At 63.6% G+C, this 19,244-nt stretch overlaps 3 protein-coding genes across 5 annotated transcripts; 2 read left to right on the top strand and 1 right to left on the bottom strand.

The window, feature by feature from the left end:
• The first annotated feature begins 1,558 nt into the window (after positions 1 to 1,558).
• On the top strand, positions 1,559 to 10,494 carry Baiap3 (BAI1 associated protein 3). The gene is made up of 34 exons (XM_090324969.1): positions 1,559 to 1,633; positions 2,191 to 2,331; positions 2,521 to 2,608; positions 2,717 to 2,797; positions 2,950 to 3,057; positions 3,382 to 3,441; positions 3,563 to 3,629; positions 3,710 to 3,905; positions 4,193 to 4,237; positions 4,334 to 4,411; positions 4,530 to 4,632; positions 4,839 to 4,946; positions 5,033 to 5,128; positions 5,238 to 5,341; positions 5,498 to 5,618; positions 5,935 to 6,059; positions 6,176 to 6,266; positions 6,400 to 6,456; positions 6,541 to 6,638; positions 6,710 to 6,761; positions 6,847 to 6,977; positions 7,106 to 7,229; positions 7,404 to 7,547; positions 7,640 to 7,732; positions 7,822 to 8,013; positions 8,103 to 8,171; positions 8,286 to 8,365; positions 8,454 to 8,562; positions 8,749 to 8,820; positions 8,893 to 8,973; positions 9,038 to 9,158; positions 9,247 to 9,370; positions 9,456 to 9,655; positions 9,738 to 10,494. The coding sequence occupies exons 2-34, from the start codon at positions 2,204 to 2,206 to the stop codon at positions 9,839 to 9,841; spliced, it is 3,450 nt and encodes a 1,149-aa protein (XP_090181095.1). The 5' UTR covers positions 1,559 to 1,633; positions 2,191 to 2,203; the 3' UTR covers positions 9,842 to 10,494.
• Positions 9,945 to 12,710, bottom strand: Tsr3 (TSR3 ribosome maturation factor). The gene is made up of 6 exons (XM_090324968.1): positions 12,552 to 12,710; positions 12,259 to 12,463; positions 11,864 to 12,057; positions 11,250 to 11,426; positions 11,101 to 11,164; positions 9,945 to 10,684 (listed from the first exon to the last, which is right to left on the bottom strand). Exons 1-6 carry the CDS (start codon positions 12,661 to 12,663, stop codon positions 10,492 to 10,494), a joined length of 945 nt encoding a protein of 314 aa, XP_090181094.1. The 5' UTR covers positions 12,664 to 12,710; the 3' UTR covers positions 9,945 to 10,491.
• A 79-nt stretch (positions 12,711 to 12,789) lies between these two features.
• Gnptg (N-acetylglucosamine-1-phosphate transferase subunit gamma) lies at positions 12,790 to 19,206 on the top strand. Of its 3 annotated transcripts, none has more exons than XM_090324891.1 (11): positions 12,790 to 12,872; positions 12,952 to 13,003; positions 13,082 to 13,149; positions 16,694 to 16,748; positions 16,832 to 16,915; positions 17,408 to 17,501; positions 17,581 to 17,695; positions 17,760 to 17,842; positions 17,930 to 18,058; positions 18,126 to 18,207; positions 18,280 to 19,206. In XM_090324891.1, exons 1-11 carry the CDS (start codon positions 12,821 to 12,823, stop codon positions 18,378 to 18,380), a joined length of 915 nt encoding a protein of 304 aa, XP_090181017.1. In that variant the 5' UTR covers positions 12,790 to 12,820; the 3' UTR covers positions 18,381 to 19,206. The 3 variants fall into 3 exon arrangements, with proteins under 3 accessions (XP_090181017.1, XP_090181018.1, XP_090181016.1); XM_090324892.1 differs by having other exon boundaries at positions 12,952 to 13,009; positions 18,300 to 19,206; XM_090324890.1 differs by having other exon boundaries at positions 12,952 to 13,009.
• Positions 19,207 to 19,244: the final 38 nt, after the last annotated feature.

The raw sequence follows: 19,244 nt of genomic DNA, 5'->3' as shown, positions 1-19,244 counted from the left end.
CCCCTCCGCCCCCCTCCGCCCCCCACACCCCGCGCCGCCCGCCGCTCCGCCCCTGCGTCACGTTTGCCTCCGGGACCCAGAGCCCCCGGGGCCCCCGACCGCCCGCCACGCGATGGCGGTTGCCGTGGCAACGGCTGAAGCCCGCGCAGCGCCCGGCTCGGTCTCGGAGGGAGGGAGGGAGGGAGGGAGGGGGAGAGGCGGCGGGGAGGGGGAGCGGAGGGAGGGAGGGAGGCGGGGAGGGGGAGTGGCGGGCGGGGGAGGGCGGGGAAGGCGGGGTGGGGGAGTGGCGGGCGGGGGAGGGCGGGGAGGGGGAGCGGAGGGAGGGAGGGAGGGCGAGGAGGGGGAGCGGAGGGAGGGAGGGAGGGCGAGGAGGGGGAGCGGAGGGAGGGAGGGAGGGAGGGCGAGGAGGGGGAGCGGAGGGAGGGAGGGAGGGCGGGGAGGGGGAGTGGCGGGCGGGGGAGGGCGGGGAGGGGGAGCGGAGGGCGGGAGGGAGGGCGGGGAGGGGGAGTGGCGGGCGGGGGAGGGCGGGGAGGGGGAGGACGGAGGGAGGGCGGGGAGGGGGAGCGGAGGGCGGGAGGGAGGGCGAGGAGGGGGAGCGGAGGGAGGGAGGGAGGGCGGGGAGGGGGAGTGGCGGGCGGGGGAGGGCGGGGAGGGGGAGCGGAGGGAGGGAGGGAGGGCGGGGAGGGGGAGCGGAGGGAGGGAGGGCGAGGAGGGGGGGCGGCGGGCGGGCAGGCGGGGACCCCAGCCGTGGTGTGGCGCAGGTGACCCGGCTGGGGGAGGTGGGGGGCCGGGCGGCTGCCTGGCCCGGGCGGGGCGGGGCGGTGGGAGAGGGAGCTGAGCCCGGCTCCAGGTCGCCCGGTGGGAGGTGGGTGAGCTGGGCTGGGGCCTGCGGAATAGCGACAGCGGGGACCCTCAGGGAAGCCACCTGCCACCTGGAGGGGAGCCGAGCGCCAGGACCCAGATCCCCTCCACACCCCCGCGTCCCCCCCCCCCCGCGTCCCCTCCACCTCCCCTCCACGTCCCCTCCACGTCCCCTCCATGTCCCCTCCACACCCCCGTGTCCCCTCCACATCCCCTCCACCTCCACGTCCCCTCCACATCCCCTCCATGTCCCCTCCACATCCCCTCCATGTCCCCTCCACACCCCCGCGTCCCCTCCACCTCCACGTCCCCTCCACGTCCTCTCCATGTCCCCTCCACGTCCCCCCGTGTCCCCTCCATGTCTCCTCCACACCCCCCACATCCCCTCCGCATCCCCTCCGCCTCCCCTCTGTGTCCCCACATCCCCTCCGCATCCCCTCCGCGTCCCCTCCGCGTCCCCTCCACGTCCCCCCGTGTCCCCTCCATGTCCCCTCCATGTCCCCTCCACATCCCCCCGTGTCCCCTCCGTATCCCCTCCATGTCCCCCCGTGTCCCCTCCACATCCCCCCATGTCCCCTCCATGTCCCCTCCACACCCCTGTGTCCCCTCCACGTCCCCCCGTGTCCCCTTCACGTCCCCCCGTGTCCCCTCCACGTCCCCCCATGTCCCCTCCGTATCCCCTCCACGTCCCCTCCGTGTCCCCTCCACGTCCCCTCTCATCCCAGGCCCTCCCACGACTGTAGACTTGCTCTGTCCGTCCACAGCCACGCAGGTCAGTAGAATGACAAGAGTGGGGTCTCCCAGGGGGTCCCTGCAGCGCCGCTCTGGCTGCTCCCAGCAGGATGCGGCAGAGGGGCTGGGTTGCCACGGCAACAGGAGTGATGAGGTGGACTGGGGGGGGGAATGCCACCAGCCCTCCTGCTCTGCAGGCTTCTCCGCTCCCTGACCACCCCGAGGGGAGGACCCCAGCTCCCAACATCCTGGGCATTGTGGGCAGCGAGCAGGGGTCCACCCTGTGGACACGCCACGGTCTCACCGGGCCGCCCTGGTCTCCAGAACACACTGGGTGCCGCTTCCCAGACCCTGCCTCTGACCAGACCCTCACAGAGATCCCAGCCCGGGCTGACGGTCTGGGCTGTGACACCGCCTTGGCAGGCAGGCTGCCCCGAGGTGGGGGGAGCCCCGCCACCTTCACTTTGCAGCAGAGCCGCCTCACCCCGTCCGCCCTGCGGGACAAGAAGCCTGTCAAGCAGGGGCCGCAGTTTGGGTGTGGGAGCCCCGGGCCTCTGCTGCCGCCCACCCCCCACCCAAGGCTTCCCTCCCTGGCAGGTTCCCTTCCGCCATGTCCACCCTGCTGGAGATCAAGAGCAGCGTGCTCAGGCAGGTGCAGGCGTGCCCGTCCTTCCTCCGCAGGGCGGAGCAGGAGCCCGAGAGCAGCCCCGGCCTTCAGGAGCCCGCCACGGGGGCCTGGTGGGTGCCAGGCGGCCTCCTGCCCGCTCATTCAGCCTCCCTTTCCTCCCATCCCACTGTGGGGTGCTGCTGGCCCAGCAGGGTGGGAAGGGGGCTGAGGAGGCCTGAATTCGCACCCCGGGGCCTGGCGGGGGGTCACACAGCCCCGCGGCCCCACGTGCTGGGGGCTGACCTGGGCCGCTCTCCCAGGAAACCCGGGGACGGCGTGGAATTCTTTGCTCACATGCGCCTCATCCTGAAGAAAGGGGATGGCAGACAGGGCCTGCCCTGCCCCGAGGTGAGCCCCCCACAGGCCTCCCCGCTGCTCCCCCCCCTGGAGCTGCCCTGCTCAGCCAGCCAGGGATTCCGGGGTAGCCCCCGGGCTCAGGGCCTTCCCTCCTTCCAGGTCCTGTTACGCAGCGGCTCCCCAGCTCCCACGGAGCCTGTGGACCCCAACCGCGGCCTGAGAGCGCTGACGCAGGAGGAGGTAATGACGGGGGGGGGGGGGGGCGGCTGACTCCTCTCCCTGGGGTCCAAGGGGCGTGGGCTGGTGAGAAGAGCAGAAGGCACCAAGGAAGGGGCCTGGAGGCTGGGTGCGAGGACGTGGACGGCCGTGCACTCAGGCCCTGCTGCCCGCAGGTGGAGATGCTGTATGAGGAGGCCCTGTACACCGTCCTCCACCGGGCAGGCACCATGGGCCCCGATCAGGTGGACGACGAGGCGGCCCTGCTGGGCTACCTTCAGCAGGTGAGCAACAAACAGCCTGAGCTCTGCCCCGCTCTGGGGACAGCCATCGGGATGACACGGCATGCACCACAGACCTGCGTACACCGGCACCCTCCTCACGGGAACGACGGACACGTGGCTAGACACACGGATGCGGGGCGGACAGGGAAAGGTGGCTAGGACAGGCTGCTCGGGGGAGAGTGGACTCTGCCTGCGTCCTGCTTGTCTCTGGAGTCCTCTGTCCTCTGGAGGATGGCAGCCTTTCCAGGCTGAGGAGCAGAGGCGGGGTTGTCCCTGACTGGAGGCCCCCAGCCCATGGGACCTCATCCCACCCCCGCCCCCCAGGTGTTTGGCACCAGCCCAGAGGAGCACGCGGAGGCCATCGAGCGTGTGAAGAAGGCCAAGGTGAGCCCCCGCACCTGGGCAGGTGCTGATGTCCAGCTGCTCACCGATGGGGGTGGGGAGGTCCTGGGGCCATGCCGGAGCTGGCCAGCCCACGGAGTTTCCCCACACCCCCTGCCCACAGGCTCCCACGTATGCCCTAAAAGTCTCCGTCATGCGTGCCAAGAACCTTCTGGCCAAGGACCCCAATGGTGAGTGGTCATCGGCTGTCCTGGCATCCGCGGAGGGCCGAGGGCAGGGGCTGGGGACTGAGGCGCCCACCCCATCTCAGGCTTCAGCGACCCGTATTGCATGCTGGGCATCCTGCCCGCCTCGGGCGCTCCTCGGGAGCCCAGCGGGCAGAAGGAGCAGCGCTTCAGCTTCCGAAAGGGCAGCAAGCGCAGTGGCCCGCTGCCCGCCAAGTGCATCCAGGTCACTGAGGTCAAGAGCAGCACCCTGAACCCTGTCTGGAAAGAGCACTTCCTGTTGTAAGCATCCTGCCCCTCCCCCGCGGCTGGCCCAACACCCGTGGGGCCCAGTCACTGCTCCCCCCCCCCCCCCGAACGCCAGGAGGGGCTGGGGGAGGGGACACTCTGGGCCACCCCTGTGCTGTGCCACAGTGGCCACACAGCTGGTAGCAGGTGGTGGTCAGGATGTGAACACAGCCAGCCACCTGGAGCCATGGATAGCCCTGTGGCCCCTGGATTTGCCCTTGCCCCCGCCCCGGGCAGAGGTTGACCCGGGCCCTGCATGGGAATCTCGATCCTTCCTGCAGTGAGATTGAAGATGTCAGCATGGACCAGCTGCACCTGGACATCTGGTATGGGCTTGGCCTGCCCTGGGCAGGAGGGAGGAGGGGACCTGGGGACCTGGGGCTGGGAGCTGCAGACAAGCCACCCCCCCCCCCCGCCCGCAGGGACCACGACGACGACGTGTCCCTGGCAGAAGCCTGCAGGAAGCTGAACGAAGTGATCGGCCTGAGAGGCATGAGCAGGTGCCGTGCTGGGGCCCCCATGCCTGAGACTGAACCGGCAGCTAGGCCAGGGAGGCCCCGAGGGCGGTGGCTTCCCAGGGACTGCGAGGGTGACCACACCCTGCCCTGCCCTGCCCAGGTACTTCAAACAGATTGTCAAGTCCGCCCGCGCCAACGGCACGGCAGGGCCCACCGAGGACCACACGGATGACTTCCTGGGGTGCCTCAATATCCCTGTCCGGGTGAGCCCCCCCCCCCTGGCCTGCCCAGGGGCCAGACCTCCTGGCATAGCTCCTGGCATAGCTCAGTGGCTGTGTTTTGTGATGCTGCCCCCAGAAACCCCTTTCTTGGGCTGCCTGGAGGCTCCTCTGCCTCCATCACCCAGCGGGCACTCCCTGGGGTCTATGGGAAGGAGGAGTCACACAGGCCTCACCCCCTCCTCTCCCAGGAGGTGCCGGTGGCCGGCGCTGACCGCTGGTTCAAGCTGGAACCTCGCTCCAGCGCCTCCCGCGTGCAGGGAGATTGCCACTTGGTCCTCAAGTTGATCACCACTCAGGTGGGTAGCGTGGGGAGCCCTGCCCTGCACCCTGCAGGCCGGGTCAAGACAGACCTGGTGACCGGCAGGGGGGCTGTGCCTTCCAGAGGGACACGGCCATGAGCCAGCGGGGACGCTCAGGCTTCCTGTCATACCTGTTGCTGCTCAGCCGAGTGCTGCGGTTTGAGCACCGCGTAGAAGAGGTACCGGGTGCCCTCGGGATCTCGGGTAGCTGGGCAGGCGCCTGAGCTGGAGATGGAGAGCGCTCTTGGGCTCTGCTTACCAGCCCCCCCAACCCCCCTCCTCCTGTAGCCCAATTCCAGCAGCTGGCATGGTGAGCTCAGCCCACCCGGGTCCACGGTCCTCTGCCTTCACGGAGCCCAGAGCAACCTGTCGCCCTTGCAGTTGGCAGTGCTGTGAGTGGGCGGGGCGAGGGCGGGGTCTGTGGCGGGAAGGCCACGCCCAGCGCGCCGTGTGTGAGCCGCGGGGCCTCCCGCTGGCTCGCTGGCTTGATGGGGCAACAGCCATGGTTCTGGGGACAGTGCTCTGAGCACAGGCCGGGTCCCCCTCAGCCACTGGCAGGTCAGCAGCCGCCACCATCAGACCCGCACGCTGGACTACGGCTACCTGCTGGGGCTGCTGGAGGACATGCAGGCACACTGGGAGGAGGCGGCCTCACTGCCCCAGGAGCAGGTTTGCCCCCTCTCTGGACGTCCGCCTGCTGTTGGTAAAGGGTGTGCCAGGCCCAGAGGGACAGGTCCCGCCCTCACAGGCGCTGAAGACAGAGCCCCTGCCATGGGAGGCAGGTTGACTCTGCAGTAGGGAGAGGGGCAGCGAGAATCTGGGTGGCAGGCGTGGGCACTGGCAGTGAGGGCCCTGGGCTTTCAGCCACCCTGAGGGGAAGTAGCGAAAGCCGAGCCTGGGGTGGTGGGCAGACCTGGGCTGGCTGTGCAGCGGGGAGGCGGTCAAGGCGCGTGAGAGCCGGGCTCTGAAGGGCTCCGTCCCCCAGGAGGAGAGCCTGGCTGACAGCTTCTCTGCCTTCTCTGAATTTGGGCTGCGGCTGCTGCGCCAGCTCCGGGATTTCTTCCCTGCCACTAACAGCACTGCGGTGTACCGCCTGGAGCTGCTGCTCAAGTGAGTGTGGCGCGCGGGGAGGCGCACGGCCCAGGGAGCCAGGCCTTGCAGCCGGGCTGCTATGTGGGGCTGGGGCCTTGGGCTGGGGCCGTCGCAGCAGCTCCCCTCCTCACCAGGTGTCTGGACAAGCTGCAGCTCTTCCAGCCCTCCTTCGAGATATGTCCCTTTGAGACAGAGCTTAGCATGGATATCGCTGCAGCCCTGAAGGTCTGTTTCCACCTGCCGGGGCTTTGATGTTGGCCCCAGCCCTTCCCTGCCCCAGCCCCGTCTTCCCGTGGCCTCAAGCTCTGTCTCTCCCTCTTCCCTCCCTCCACAATTCGGCTTGATGATCGCTTTGCAGAGAGGGAACCGAGAGTGGTACGACAGGCTTCTGAATGCCAAGAGTCCTCGAGAACAGGTGGGGCTCGGGGACGGTGTAGGCATGGCGGAGGGGGGCGGTGTGCCAGGCGGAGAGGTCCGTACAAGCCAGGCTTCCTTGCAGCCAGCACCACGGCGCCTGCCTGGGTTCATTGAGCTAGCAGACACCATCTACGAGGACCTGCAGTCTTGCTATGGCATCTATGCCAGCCTCTTCCATGGGTAGGCTGCCCCTCTGTGCTGCCCCGGGCTGGGCACAGTGGGAGGCAGCTTCTAATGTGCGCTCCCTGCAGCATCCTCAAGGTGGACTTCTTCACTCTGACCTTCCGGCAGCTGGAGCGCCTGGTGAGGGTCGGGGCTCTGGGTGCCTGCTGGCCAGGAGGGACAGGTGGGGGTCCAGTGGATGGCCTGACCCCGCCGTCCCGGGCAGGTGGCTGAGGAGGCATGGGTGCTGACAGAGGAGTTGAGCCCCAAGATGAGTCTGGAAGTAGCTGCGGGGCTCTTCGAGCTTTATCTGACTCTGGCTGACACCCAGCGCTTCTGGAGCTGCATCCCTGGCCGGTGGGTATCCCCGGCCTCCCCCACGGGCTCTGGGGCTGCAGCCCTGGGGGGTGGCTCTCCTGGGTCCCCCCACAGGCTCTGCCCAGAGTCTGGTGGGTCAGGAGGAGCGCTGACAGCGCCCCCTGCAGGGACAGCCGTTCCCTGGCCCTGGCCGGCATCCACACGCCATTCCTGGCTGCGGTGAAGCTCTGGCTACAGGTGCTTCGGGATCAGGCCAAGTGGCGGCTTCAGGGAGCTGTGGACGTGGACTCGGTGAGTGTGCTGTGGGTGTGGACTCCATGAGTGCACACCACGGACACAGATGTGGGCTCTGAGCGAGCGCACGCTCAGGGCCTCCAGTCCTGCTCGGCATCTGCCCCAGGGCTGTGCTGGGACCCAGTGTTGTTCTGCCTCCCCTCCCTGCCGCCTCGCCCCTGCCCCTCCCAGCTGGAACCTGTGGACACAGCCTCCAAGCACAGCAGCTCTGCAACCACTGCCAGCCTCTGCCTCAGCCACATCCAGGAGCTCTGGGTCCGCCTGGCCTGGCCCGACCCTGCCCAGGCCCAGGGCCTGGGTACCCAGCTCAGCCAGGTACATCAGTGGGGGGGATGAGGCGCAGGCCCAGGGGGCAGCAGGCAAAGAAGAGGATTCACACTCACCCACTCCGTCCCCCACCGCCCCAGGACATGTGCGAGGCTACCCTCTTCTACACGGAGCTACTGCGGAAGAAAGTGGACAGTCAGCCTGGGGCAGCGGGGGAGGTGGTGAGCGAGCCGGTGAGTGGCACAGGGGCAGAGGGGAGGTTGGCAGGGGCAGAGGGGGGGCCCCGCAGCACCACCTGTCTCCCCTGACTGCCCCTCCCCAGCTCTGTGTGGTGCTCAACAACGTGGAGCTGGTACGCAAAGCGGCGGGGCAGGCTCTGAGGGGCCTGGCCTGGCCTGAGGGGGCCTCGGGCGTGGGGGCTGTGCTGCCTCGCGCCCTGCTGGGCTGTGCCCAGGCTCTGGAGGAGGACCTGCAGCGGGAGGCCCGCACTGTGACGGCACACCTGACTTCCAAGGTGGGCAGCCAGGGCGAGGGGAACGGGGCGTGCCCAGGCCCGGGGCTGGCACTGTGCCCACGCCCGAGCCGAGCTTTCCCTCTCCTCAGATGGTGGCAGATATCCGCAAGTACGTGCAGCACATCAGCCTGTCCCCCGACTCCATCCAGAATGACGAGGTGAGCCCTGGGTGGGAAGGGGCCCAGCAGGGAGGTCCACTGAAGCCCCTCAGGAGGAAGAGGCGAGCCTGTGGTGCGGTGGGAGCCCGGCTGCCCTGACGCTCCTGCCCGCAGGCCGTGGCTCCCCTCATGAAGTACCTGGATGAGCAGCTGGCCCGGCTGAGCGCCTCGCTGGTGAAGGAGAATCTGAACCGGTACTGAGAAGCGGGCAGGGCAGGGCAGGCGGGGCCGGCGGGGCAGGCCCGGGCGGGCGGGCGGGCGGTCAGGGAGTCTGTCTTGCAGGGTGCTGGAGGCCCTGTGGGAGCTGCTCCTGCAGGTGGTGCTGCAGGCACTGGGCACCAACAACGATGTCTCCACCGACTTCTACGGGCGCTTCCACTTCACGCTGGAGGTAGGCCAGGGACCCCCCCCACTCTCGGTCCCCAACTTCTGCCTGGCCTGAGGTTCCAGCGTCCCCCCAGGCCTCCTGGGGTGTCCAGGGCACCCCAGATGAGAGACACGGTTTCGTCTTGGCTTCTGAGACTGGCTGCGGCCGGGCGCGGTCCTCTGATGGCCTTCCCTTCCTTCCCTACCCCAGGCACTGGTCAGCTTTTTCCATGCAGAGGGCCATGGCCTGCCCCTGGACAGCCTGAGAGACGGAAGCTACAAGGTAAGGCCCGGCCTTCCTCAGGGCCCCGCCAGCTCCTCCTGGCCCTGGGGTCACCCGCGCCTCTCTCTGCAGAGGCTGGAGGAGGAGCTGCGGCTGCACAAGAGCTCTACCCGCGAGTGCATAGAGCAGTTCTACCTGGACAAGCTCAAGCAGGTAGGGTGGTGGGTGTGGGACCCGCCCTGCCCCGAGCCCCTCTGCTCACGGGCCCCTTCCTCAGCGGTCTCTGGAGCAGAACCGGTTCGGCCGCCTGAGTGTCCGCTGCCACTACGAGGCGGCAGAGCAGCGGCTGGCAGTGGAGGTGCTGCATGCCGCCGACCTGCTCCCCTTGGACGCCAATGGTGAGGCCTGGCAGTGGTCGGGGGAGGGGGGAGGAGGAGAGGGGAGGAGGGGAGGGGGGCAGCCGCTCACGGCTATGCCCCACCACAGGCCTGAGTGACCCCTTTGTGATCGTGGAGCTGGGTCCGCCACACCTCTTCCCACTGGTCCGCAGCCAGAGGACCCAGGTGAAGGCGCGGACGCTGCACCCGGTGTATGACGAGCTCTTCCACTTGTGAGTGCCCGCAGCCCGTGCCTGCCCCGGTGCCCGCTGCCTGTGGTGGCGGCAGCACGTCCCTGACCGCCCCGCCCGCCCGCAGCTCTGTGCCCGTGGAGGCCTGCCGACGCCGCTGCGCCTGCGTGCTGTTCACCGTCATGGACCACGACTGGCTCTCCACCAACGACTTTGCCGGGGAGGCGGCGCTGAGCCTGAGCGCGGTCAGCGGGGTCCTGAGGCCCCTGGTGGGACCGAAGGCCAGCCAGCCTGTCACCCTGCACCTGCGCCGGCCACGGGCCCAGGGTGAGCGAGCCTGTGGGGCCTGCCCCCGTCCCGGGAGGTGAGGGAGCAGGTGGGCCTGCCCTCACGCCTCCCCACCTCACAGTGAGGACTGCGCTGCGGATGCTGGAAGGCCGGAACAACAGAGAGGCGCAGGAGTTCGTGAAGAAGCTCAAGGAGCTGGAGAAGAGCATGGAGGCCGACCCCTGAGCCCCTACCCCCACCCGCCCCCCTGCATGACTGCTGTGGCTGCGCCCCGCCATGACCCCCTCACACACCACCCCAAGCAGAGACACCAGTAATGGAGACCAAGGAGGTGGGCACACTTTGTAATTGACACAGCCCGGGCCCACACACACACGCCAGAGGGAGAAAATCCATCCTGACTCCCTGGCTGAGACCGGAAGGCCAGGGTCAGGCTTGGATGACCCAAGTTTTAGGAAAGCGGCTGCCAGGCCCGCAGGAGGGTGCCGGTGAGAGCCCGCTGCTCAGCTTCCGGCTCTTCCAGCTCTGGACGCCCCACCCAGCCCCAAGCTTCGGGAAGTTTCCTGGGGTCACTGAGGCTGGGGGCAGGACAGTGAGCCGTCCCCAGCTGTCCTTGGAACACACGCATGCTAGACAGTGTACTCCCAACCCTCAGCACAGAGAAATACTCGTGCTGGAGCCCCTCCCTCCCCTCCTCCATGGCCTGCAGCTTCCAGAGAGCCCAAGGTGGCCCTCGAGCAGAGCCTTTAAGCCGTTAGAGGGGCCCAGCGTTGCGGGCAGCTGCAGAGTGATGCCGCCGCGTCCATCCACCCTGTATCCTCTGCTGTCTCTAGACCTCCACAGCCCCAGCCTCAACAACGTCGTGTCTGCAACCTTCAGTCTCTCTGCCGTTTCTTAATTCCTTTCCAGACTGTGGCTGGGGCTCTAGCCCCGGAAGTCTCCTCCTCTTCCTCTTTCTTTTCTTTCTCTTCTTCCTCCTCCTCCTCCTCCTCTTCCTCTGAGCAGCCGCTGCCTCCTTCGTCCTCAGAGGCCTGATCCTCGGACTCATCACTGGTTTCCACAGGTGGTCTGGAAGGGAGTACATGACCCTCAGTGTTTTCCCTGCCCAGTCCCTGGTGGCTGTCCCTGTGGCACTGACCACAGAAACCTCACCTCGTGCACTGTGAACCCAGTGCTCCCACCCAGTTGTTGTAGGGCCCCCGTGCTGAGCTATCACAAAACTTGAAGTCCTAGGAGGCGGGGAGTTTGGCCTAGTGGTAGAGTGCTTGCCTCGCATGCACGAAGACCCAGGTTTGATTCCTCGGTACCACATACATAGAAAAAAAGCTGGAAGTAGTGCTGAGGCTCAAGTGGTAGAGCTCTAGCCTTGAGAAAGTCCAAGGACAGTGCTCAGGCCCTGAGCTCAAGCTCAGGACTGGCAACAAAACAAAAACGCAGAGGGCAAATCATTAAAAAAACAAAAACCTTGAAGTCCTAGGACTTACTGGGTGCTGGGCACCGCCCTGTTGGGGTTTGCAAACTCTCGACCTGAGTCCACATCAAAGGGATCTGGTGAAGAAAGAAGTAACCAGGTGAGACCAGGGCAGAGCTAAGTCCACACCCCAGCCGCTCCAGTCCACACCAAAGCACTCACCGACTTCCTCCTCCTGGGGCCTGTCCTTTACACTGGCCAAGAACTCCTGTTCCACCTGTAGTACCTCCTCTGGGCCACTGCAGGCCGCATACTTATCCAGGAGGTAGCGGTTCAGGTCCAGGAAGCCCTTGCCCCACTTAAACTTCTGCAGCAAGATGACGCCAAGATCTGGAAAGCCTGATGGTGCAGAGGACAGAAAGCCAAAGGACGTCACTCTGCTGGCTGCTGTGGCCTTCCAGCAATTTCCACCCCTGCACCGCCCCCCCACCCCCCACCCCCGCCCATCCTCCTCTCATTCCAAGCAGGAGTCTTGGGCACTAGTGGCTCACACCTATAATCCTAGCTATTCAGGAGGCTGAGATCAGAGAAACAAGGTTCAGAGCCAGCCTGAGCAAAGTCTGTGCGACTCTGATCTCCAGTTAACCAACAGAGAACTGGAAAGTGGAGCTGTGTGGCCTCAAAGTGGTAGTGCATCAGCCTAGACCAGGGGGCTGTAACTGGAACCCTGTCTTGGCCTATAGCAGCTCCCTTGCCCACCCCTCCTGAGGTTGCCTAGGAGAAGCCAGCCGTGGGAGTACAGTGAGACCACCGGCCCCGTCCTCCTTAGAACTCACCTACAATACAGAAAGTGGCAGCAAAAGCCTCAACACAGGAGAGTCTGCAGGGCCGGCCGTAGTTGACAGGGTTGGCAGCCACCAGGTAGGGCAGCAGCCGCAGGTGACTGCCCCGCATCTTCTCAAAGGGCGTCTCGTCCAGCCTGGCCCACGAGCAGTCTATAACAGCGACCCCAGACCGGGCCACCAGCTGCCTGCCAGACAGCTGAGGGTCGATCGTGGGTCCCCGGCCTCCCCAGGGCTACGAGACAGCCATTCCCAGGCCCTCCAGCCCCAGCAAAGCGCCCCCGGGGCGGGGGGGGAGGGGCGTCCCCGGAGAAGGACGCGGGGACGGGGAGGGGGAAGCCGCCCGCCGCCCCGCCGCCCGCCGCCCGCAGCCGGCCCCCCGCGCCTACCTGTCGGCCGGGGACACGCACTGCGCGCCCACGGGGCTGAGCACCAGGCCGCCGAACCTGTGGCCCAGGCGCAGGCCGCGCACCAGGCCCAGGCGCGCCAGCTTGCGGCCGGTGCAGCGCCGGGGGTCGCAGTGGCCCAGCTCCCACATGGCCAGCGGGCAGGGCAGCGCCGCCGCGCTCTCGGCCGCCGCCGGCTCCGCGGCCGCTGCACCGGGGGAGAGAAGGACGCGGGCTCAGCGCGGGCCCCGCGCCGGCCCCGCGCGCCCCACCCGCCCGCGGCCGCCCCGACTCACCGCGCAGCGCGGCGCCCACCTCCTCGGCGAACGCCTCCAGGGAGCGGCCGGGCGGGCGCCGGGCGCGGCCGCCCTCGGCCCCGGGTCCGCGCGACGCCCGGCGGCGGCCCATGACCCGAGCCGGGCTCCGAACCCCGGCGCCGCGCCTCAGCCCTGAGCCGGGCGGCCCGCGCCACTGCGCACGCGCAGGGACCCCGCTTCCGTCGCTCTGTGACGCAGTTCCGGGCGCCGCGCCCACGGGACTCGCCCGGCGGTCGCGCGACGGAGCGATGGCGGCGGGGCTGGCGCGCTTCCTGCTGCTGCTCGGGCTCGCGGCGCACGGTGGGTGTCCGCGCCCGCGAGCCCCGGCCCCGCGCCCGGCCGCCCCGCCGCCCGCGTCTCACCGCCCCGCTCCCCGCAGGGCCCGCGCCGGCCGCAGCCGCCAAGATGAAGGTGGTGGAGGAGCCCAACGCGTTCGGGTGAGCGGCGGGCGGCGGGCGGCGGGCCCGGCCCGGCCCAGCGCCCGCCCGCCTGACCGCTGTGTCCGCCAGGCTGAACAACCCGTTCCTGCCCCAGACCGGCCGCCTGCAGCCCAGGAGGGAGCCCTCGCCCCTGTCCGGTGAGCCGCCTCGTCGTCCTTTCGGGGTGGGGTCTGGACTCCGGGCCCAGGCGCGGCCCCGTGGCTCTTCGGCTCCCCCACGTGAGCCCCTGCGCCACTCCCGGGCTCTCCTGCGTCTGCGGTTCCGAGGACTCGAACCCAGGGCCCCGTGCGTGCCAGGCGCCGAGCCCTCTTCCCCCTCTCCGAGCCCCGGAGGCGCGCGGAGGTGGCGCTGGCCGGAAGCCCCTGCGAGTTGTTCCTGTGTGGGTCCTGCAGGAGAAGGCTGTCGGGGTTTGGTTATTCTCCTGCAGCTTGGGCATTTCCTGTCCCGTGGTCACAGAACAAGTCAGTGCTGCACAAGAACCCATTCTTGGCCACTCCTGGCCATTCTTGGCCATTGCTGTTTTGAGACAAGGTCTTGCTATGTAGATCATTACTGGCTTCAAACTCACAGTCCCACTGGCCCCAGTGCCAAGTGTCAGGTGGAAGGGAGACCAACAAGATGGGTTGTAACTGAGTTATCTAGGAAGTCTGGGAGAGGATATTCTCTGTGTGGGGGGGGGGGACTACACATGCGGCTGAGGAAGGTTCTGTATTGGCCAGCATCAGAGTGTAATGTGGCTGGCTAGGAGTTGGTGCCCATTTCTGAGAATGGCATGGCTGGAATCCCCAAAGTTACAAGAAGCACCTGGCATGCTTTCCTCCAGCAATTCCCCAAAGTTACAAGAAGCACCTGGCATGGTCTCCTCCAGCAGGAGGATGGGGCAGGAGCAGCTGTCACTTATTCTTCTACCCCTACTCCCAGCTGGGGCTTGGCTAGAGGACCATACTGACGTGCACCAGTCGCCCTTAACACCACAGTTCAAGGGCGTGGAGTGTGAGCACACTGCAGGTGAAATGGGCTTTCTGGAAGTATACTTTGTGCATGTGTGCGCGCGCGCGTTTGCCTTCCCAGGGCTTGAGCTCAGGGCCTGAGCACTGTCCTTGGACTTTCTCAAGGCTAGAGCCTCAGCACCACTTCTGGCTTTTATCTATGTATGTGGTACCGAGGGATCGAACCCAGGGCGTTGATGCATGTTAGGCAAGCATTCTACCACTAGGCCAAACTCCCGCCCCCAGTCTCTAAGGGTATTTGCTCAAGGCTAGTGTTCTTCCGCTTGAGCACGGCTTCATTTCTCACTTTTTTGGTAATTGCTGGCTTCTTTGGTAGTTAGTTGCAAATAAGAGTCTTACAGACACTGGTGCAGTCCTCAGATCTCAGCCTCCTGAGTAGATGGGGGCCGTTGTCACCTGGCTTGGAAATGACTTCTCATGTGTCATGGGCAGGGCCTCTTTCTGGACTGGAGGCTCCTCTCCAGTACTTTGCTGAGTGTACCTGTCAGTCTGTCAGTCTGCATAAATGGCCTTTATCAAGGATTCTCTTCTTCTCAAGGTGGGCCTTTTCTATAACTGTGGTAATGTTGGATTTTGATAGTTTATTCTCTTGGTTGATGTGGAGAACAACACTGTTAATGTGGTTCATCAACGCTGATGGGCTTTGTGTTCAGTCAGGGTCAAGTACATTCCTTTCTACTTCTGAACTCAGTTTGCTAACACTTTCATTTAGTAATGCCTCTACCACTGACCACAGCCTCAGGGCTCCCTTTTTAAAATGGTTTAATGTGTTTATTTTTTGGTGGTTCTGGGTTTGAATTCAACTCAGCCTGGGCACTGTCCCTAAGCTCTTCGCTCAGGGCTACCGCCCTACCCTTGAGCCAAGCCCCACTTCCATTTTCTGGTGATTAATTGAAGAGTCTCAGGTCCTTTTGTGCCGGGCTGGCTTTGAACCTTGATCCTCAGATCTCAGCCTCCTGAGTAGCGAGGATGACTGGTGTGAGCCATACAGCGCTCAGTTTAGGACCACTGTTCTTGTTAGGTTATTACTTGAGCCCCCCCCCCCCCCCCCCCAGCCCTTAATGAGACAGGTTTAGTAGTGTTCTGTTCAGGATTTTATTTTCGTGCTGGTACCAGGGCTACAACCTCACGCTTGGCTTTCTCGTCAACAGCTGCTGCTCTACCACTTAAGTCGTGCCTGTGTGTACGAATGCGCAGTAATTATGGCCTGATTCCGACAGGGATCTTAGCAGTTTTGCTCAAGGCTGGTGATCTACTACTTGAGCCATGCCTCCACTTAGGGCCTTTTGCTGGTCAATTGTACATGAGTCTTACTGATTTTTTTTTGCCCTGGTTGGTTTGAACTGTGATCTTCAGATCTCAAGCCTTCTGAGGAGCTAGGGCTATAGGCCTCAGTCATCTTGCTCTACTTCCATTGAGGATTTCAGCGTCAGCGCTCATGTGGTGTGTTGTGAGCAGTTTTCGTGATGTCTCTGTTGGGCTCTGACCACATAGAATGAGTTGGGAGTGTTCTCAAGTTTTGAAAGTATGAAAAGGGGTTGGTGTAAGTTCTTTAAATGGTTGGTAGGGGGGCTGGGAGCTTGGCCTAATGGTAGAGTGCTTGCCTAGCATGCATGAAGACCTGGGTTCAATTCCTTGGTACCACATACATAGAAAAAAGCTGGAGGTGGTGCTGAGGCTCAAGTGGTAGAGCTGTAGCCTTGAGAAAGGCCAAGGACAAGGCTCAGACCTTGAGCTCAAGCACCACGACTGGCAAAATAAAAAAATTTAAAAAAATAAATGGTTGGTAGAATTTACTGGTGAAACTATTTAGTCTGAGCCTTTTTTTTGTGTGTGCTTGAACTCAGGGCCTGGGCACTGTCCTTGGACACTTTTTGCTCAAAACTAGTGCTCTGCCAACTTGAGCCACAGCACCACTTCTGGCTTTTTCTGTGTATGTGGTATCAAGGAATAGAACCCAGGGCTTTGTGTATGCTACACAAGCACTCTATCACTAACTAGGCTACTCTCTGGCCTGGTCTGGGCTTTTTCTCATGGTTTCTTCCCTTTTTGTTTTTGTCCAGATCTGGGGCTTGAACTCAGGGCCTGGGCACTCAAGATTAGCACTTCCACAGCGCCACTCCCAGCCTTTTCTGTGTCTGTGGTACTGAGGAATGGAGCCCAGGGCTTCATGCGTGCTAGCCAGCACTCTACCACCGGGCCACACTCCCAGCCCTGCTTTTTGTTTTGTTTTTGGTACTGGTCCCGGGGCTGTCCCTAGGCTGTTGTGCTCTAAGCTGGCACTCTACCACTTGAGTCATAGCTCTACTTCTCGCTTTTGGGGGTGGCTAGAGAAGTCTTGTGAGTTTTCCTCCCTGGATTGGCTTCAATTTGCAATCCCCAGATCTCAGCCTCGTGAGTAGCCATGCTTACAGCAGTCCCTGCAGAGCTTTGGGTGCCCATACCCATGTGCAGCTGGTGGCCTTCTCTCTCTCTCCAGCACTGTCCTAGAGGTCTTTTGTTAACTGGAACCCTCGGGTCTCAGCCCAGCCCCTGAAGGTTGGGTCTAATGTCTCCAGGGTTCCCTAGGGACAGGCACGGGGTTCTGGCCACTGCCTTCCATGGTGGCTTCTCAGCCATTGCTCTTAGGGTTGCAGATGCTGGCAATCACCTGTGATACCGTCCTCCCCAGGGCCTGCTCACCTCTACAGACTCTCTGGCCAGTGCTTCAGCCTAGTGGAGTCTACGTGAGTGGGGGCGGGGAGGTGGGGAGCCTGGGTAGGGGGTGTGTGGCAGTGCCTGGGAATGCCTGATGCTCCTCTGTTTGTAGGTACAAGTATGAGTTCTGCCCATTTCACAACGTAACACAGCATGAGCAGACCTTCCGCTGGAATGCATACAGCGGGATTCTGGGGTGAGTAGGGCCAGTGTGCAGGCCTACAGCGGGATTCTGGGGGGTGTGGGGGACATGATACAGCAGTAGAGTGAGATTCTAGGGTTTGTAAGAGCAGTGTGCAGGCCTACAGTGGGATTCTGGAGCGTGGGCTTCTGGGGTTGGTAAGAGCAGGGCGCAGGCCTCCAGCAGGATTCTAGGGTTCGTAAGAGCAGTGTTACAGGCTTACAGTGTGGGGGAAAGGGTACAGCAGTAGAATGAGATTTTGGGGTTGGTATAAGCAGGGTGCAGGTCTACAGTGGGATTCTGTGGTGAGCAGGAGCTGCCTGGCGTCCTACTTGGGAATCTGGGGTGAGTGGGAGACACGGTACAGGCCTACAGCGGGATTCTGGGGTAAGAGCAGTGTGCAGGCCTACAGCACCGTTCTGCCCTTAGTGGGGCAGGAGTGGACCTCCCGCGGGATTCTGGGTGAGAGGTCGGCGGCAGCCTCGAGGCTCTCTTGCCTGTCCCCAGCATCTGGCAGGAGTGGGAGATCACCAACAATACCTTCTCGGGCATGTGGATGAGCGATGGTGACTCCTGCCGCAGCCGGAGTCGACAGAGCAAGGTATGGGCAGGAAGGGGGCAGTGGTGGGAGAGGGGAGGGCGGGCCTGGGCCCCCGCGGGTTCTGAAGCTTCCTCCCCAGGTGGAGCTCGCCTGTGGAAAGAGTAACCGGCTAGCCCGTGTGTCTGAGCCCAGCACCTGTGTCTATGCACTGACCTTCGAGACGCCCTTGGTCTGCCACCCCCATTCTCTGTTAGGTAGGCCTCGGGAGGGCGGGGGCGGGTGGTTAGGGGCTGGCAGCTAGCCCACGTGGGTCCCCAGTGTATCCGACCCTGCCCGAGGTGCTGCAGCGGCGCTGGGACCAGGTGGAGCAGGACCTGGCTGATGAGCTCATCACCTCCCAGGTGAGTCTGCATCTAGGTTGGTGCCAGGGACCTGCATGCCCTGCCGGCCACTTCCCATGCCACTTCCCATGCCACGTCCACTTCTAGGGCTATGGGAAGCTGCTGAGGGCGTTGTTCGAGGATGCTGGCTACGTGAAGCCCCAAAGAGAAAACCAGCCGGCCCAGGAGGGAGCGCCGAAGGCCGCTAGGCTGGAGAACCTGGACGAGTGCAGAAAGGTACAGCGAAAGGGGGGCCCACCCCAGCCGCTCCCCATGGAGGCCTGACCTGCACCTCCTGTTCTAGGCCCACTCAGAGCTAGCTGAGGAGATCCAGAGGCTCACCTCCCTGCTCAGCCAGCATGGCATCCCCTACTCAAGGCCCACAGGTTGGTTGGGGGCAGGGAAGGGAGCCATCGTCTGATGCAGTGCCTGTGGGGCAGATCCTGACCTCCTGGCAGAAACCTCTCATCTTGAACAGCACCTGGCCAAAGGGCTCCCCACCCATGGGACCTTAGAGCAACTGAGAGGTGATCCCGGGCTGCAAGGAAACATCCTATGACCCGAGCGAGCGGCTGTGAGGACTGGGAGATGGGGCCCCAGGCCAGCGTGCTGCCCTGCAGAAAGGGCTCCACTGCGCCTTCCTGTCCAGGCAGAATCATGACTCACGTGAGCGCCACCAAACAGACCTACACAGTAAAGATTCGGAGGTTTAATTGTAAGTTCCATACTGTTAAAAATAATTCCATGAATTCTGTAAACCATTGCATAAATGCTATAGTGTAAAAAACTTTAAACAGATGTTAACAGTTGACTACAAGTAAATGATTATGCAGTATAATAAACACCACCTTGTAAGTTAGAGGCCCATGAATCGCCCTCAGCCTGGCACATGGAGCTCAGGACTACTAACACTGGAAAGACCCCGACAGTGAACCCCAGGCAGGGCCCCAGCCCCGCCCCCCGGTCCTCTGCCAGTCTGCTTTGGGCTGTCCCTGGGTCTTCGCGGAGGAGCAGGTTGGTGGGCACAGCCCATCCTAGCTGCAGCTCCAGCCTCTCCACACTGGAACTCTGTCCAGGCTAAATACCAATACTAAACACTGTCCTATTGTCCCCAAAAAGACCAAAGGCCTCCATGGGAAATAAGTGCATAAATACCAATAAAAATAATCTTAAAACTGTGATTAACAATAGCACAAAAATACGTGATTTCTAGGTACTGAGCTAGTAAATCATTCACCGATAAGAACAAAATAGATTGACTAAACCAAGTCAGCAGTTGCCTTTAGCGGCAGACTAGCTGTGGAATGGTCATGGTTCACTTCATTTCCTTTAAAATGATAGAGAATTCTATCAGTGTCTTATATTAAAAACGCTCTCAAATCTCCTATAGTAAATACATTCTAGTTTGGTCATTGATAAAAAT

This window comes from Megascapheus bottae, chromosome 36, assembly GCF_031878675.1.
Source record: "Megascapheus bottae isolate mThoBot1 chromosome 36, mThoBot2.hap1, whole genome shotgun sequence".
NCBI classification, from domain to species: Eukaryota; Metazoa; Chordata; class Mammalia; order Rodentia; family Geomyidae; genus Megascapheus; species Megascapheus bottae.
Note: the sequence above shows the minus strand (reverse complement) of the source record. Positions and strands in the feature narration are given on the sequence as shown.

What these genes read in the sequence shown, in the direction of transcription:
- Baiap3 (XM_090324969.1), top strand. Translation starts at nt 2,204, where the DNA reads ATGTCCACCCTGCTGGAGATCAAGAGCAGCGTGCTCAGGCAGGTGCAG. An exon ending in ACCTGGACAAGCTCAAGCAG is followed by an intron (nt 8,974 to 9,037) that starts GTAGGGTGGTGG and finishes CCCCTTCCTCAG; the next exon opens with CGGTCTCTGGAGCAGAACCG. An exon ending in GCGCCGGCCACGGGCCCAGG is followed by an intron (nt 9,656 to 9,737) that starts GTGAGCGAGCCT and finishes CCCACCTCACAG; the next exon opens with TGAGGACTGCGCTGCGGATG.
- Tsr3 (XM_090324968.1), bottom strand. Translation starts at nt 12,663, where the DNA reads ATGGGCCGCCGCCGGGCGTCGCGCGGACCCGGGGCCGAGGGCGGCCGC. An exon ending in TGCGTGTCCCCGGCCGACAG is followed by an intron (nt 12,058 to 12,258) that starts GTAGGCGCGGGG and finishes GCTGTCTGGCAG; the next exon opens with GCAGCTGGTGGCCCGGTCTG. An exon ending in AGGGCGGTGCCCAGCACCCA is followed by an intron (nt 10,685 to 11,100) that starts GTAAGTCCTAGG and finishes ACTCCCTTCCAG; the next exon opens with ACCACCTGTGGAAACCAGTG.
- Gnptg (XM_090324890.1), top strand. Translation starts at nt 12,821, where the DNA reads ATGGCGGCGGGGCTGGCGCGCTTCCTGCTGCTGCTCGGGCTCGCGGCG. An exon ending in ATGAGCTCATCACCTCCCAG is followed by an intron (nt 17,843 to 17,929) that starts GTGAGTCTGCAT and finishes GTCCACTTCTAG; the next exon opens with GGCTATGGGAAGCTGCTGAG. An exon ending in ACCTGGACGAGTGCAGAAAG is followed by an intron (nt 18,059 to 18,125) that starts GTACAGCGAAAG and finishes CTCCTGTTCTAG; the next exon opens with GCCCACTCAGAGCTAGCTGA.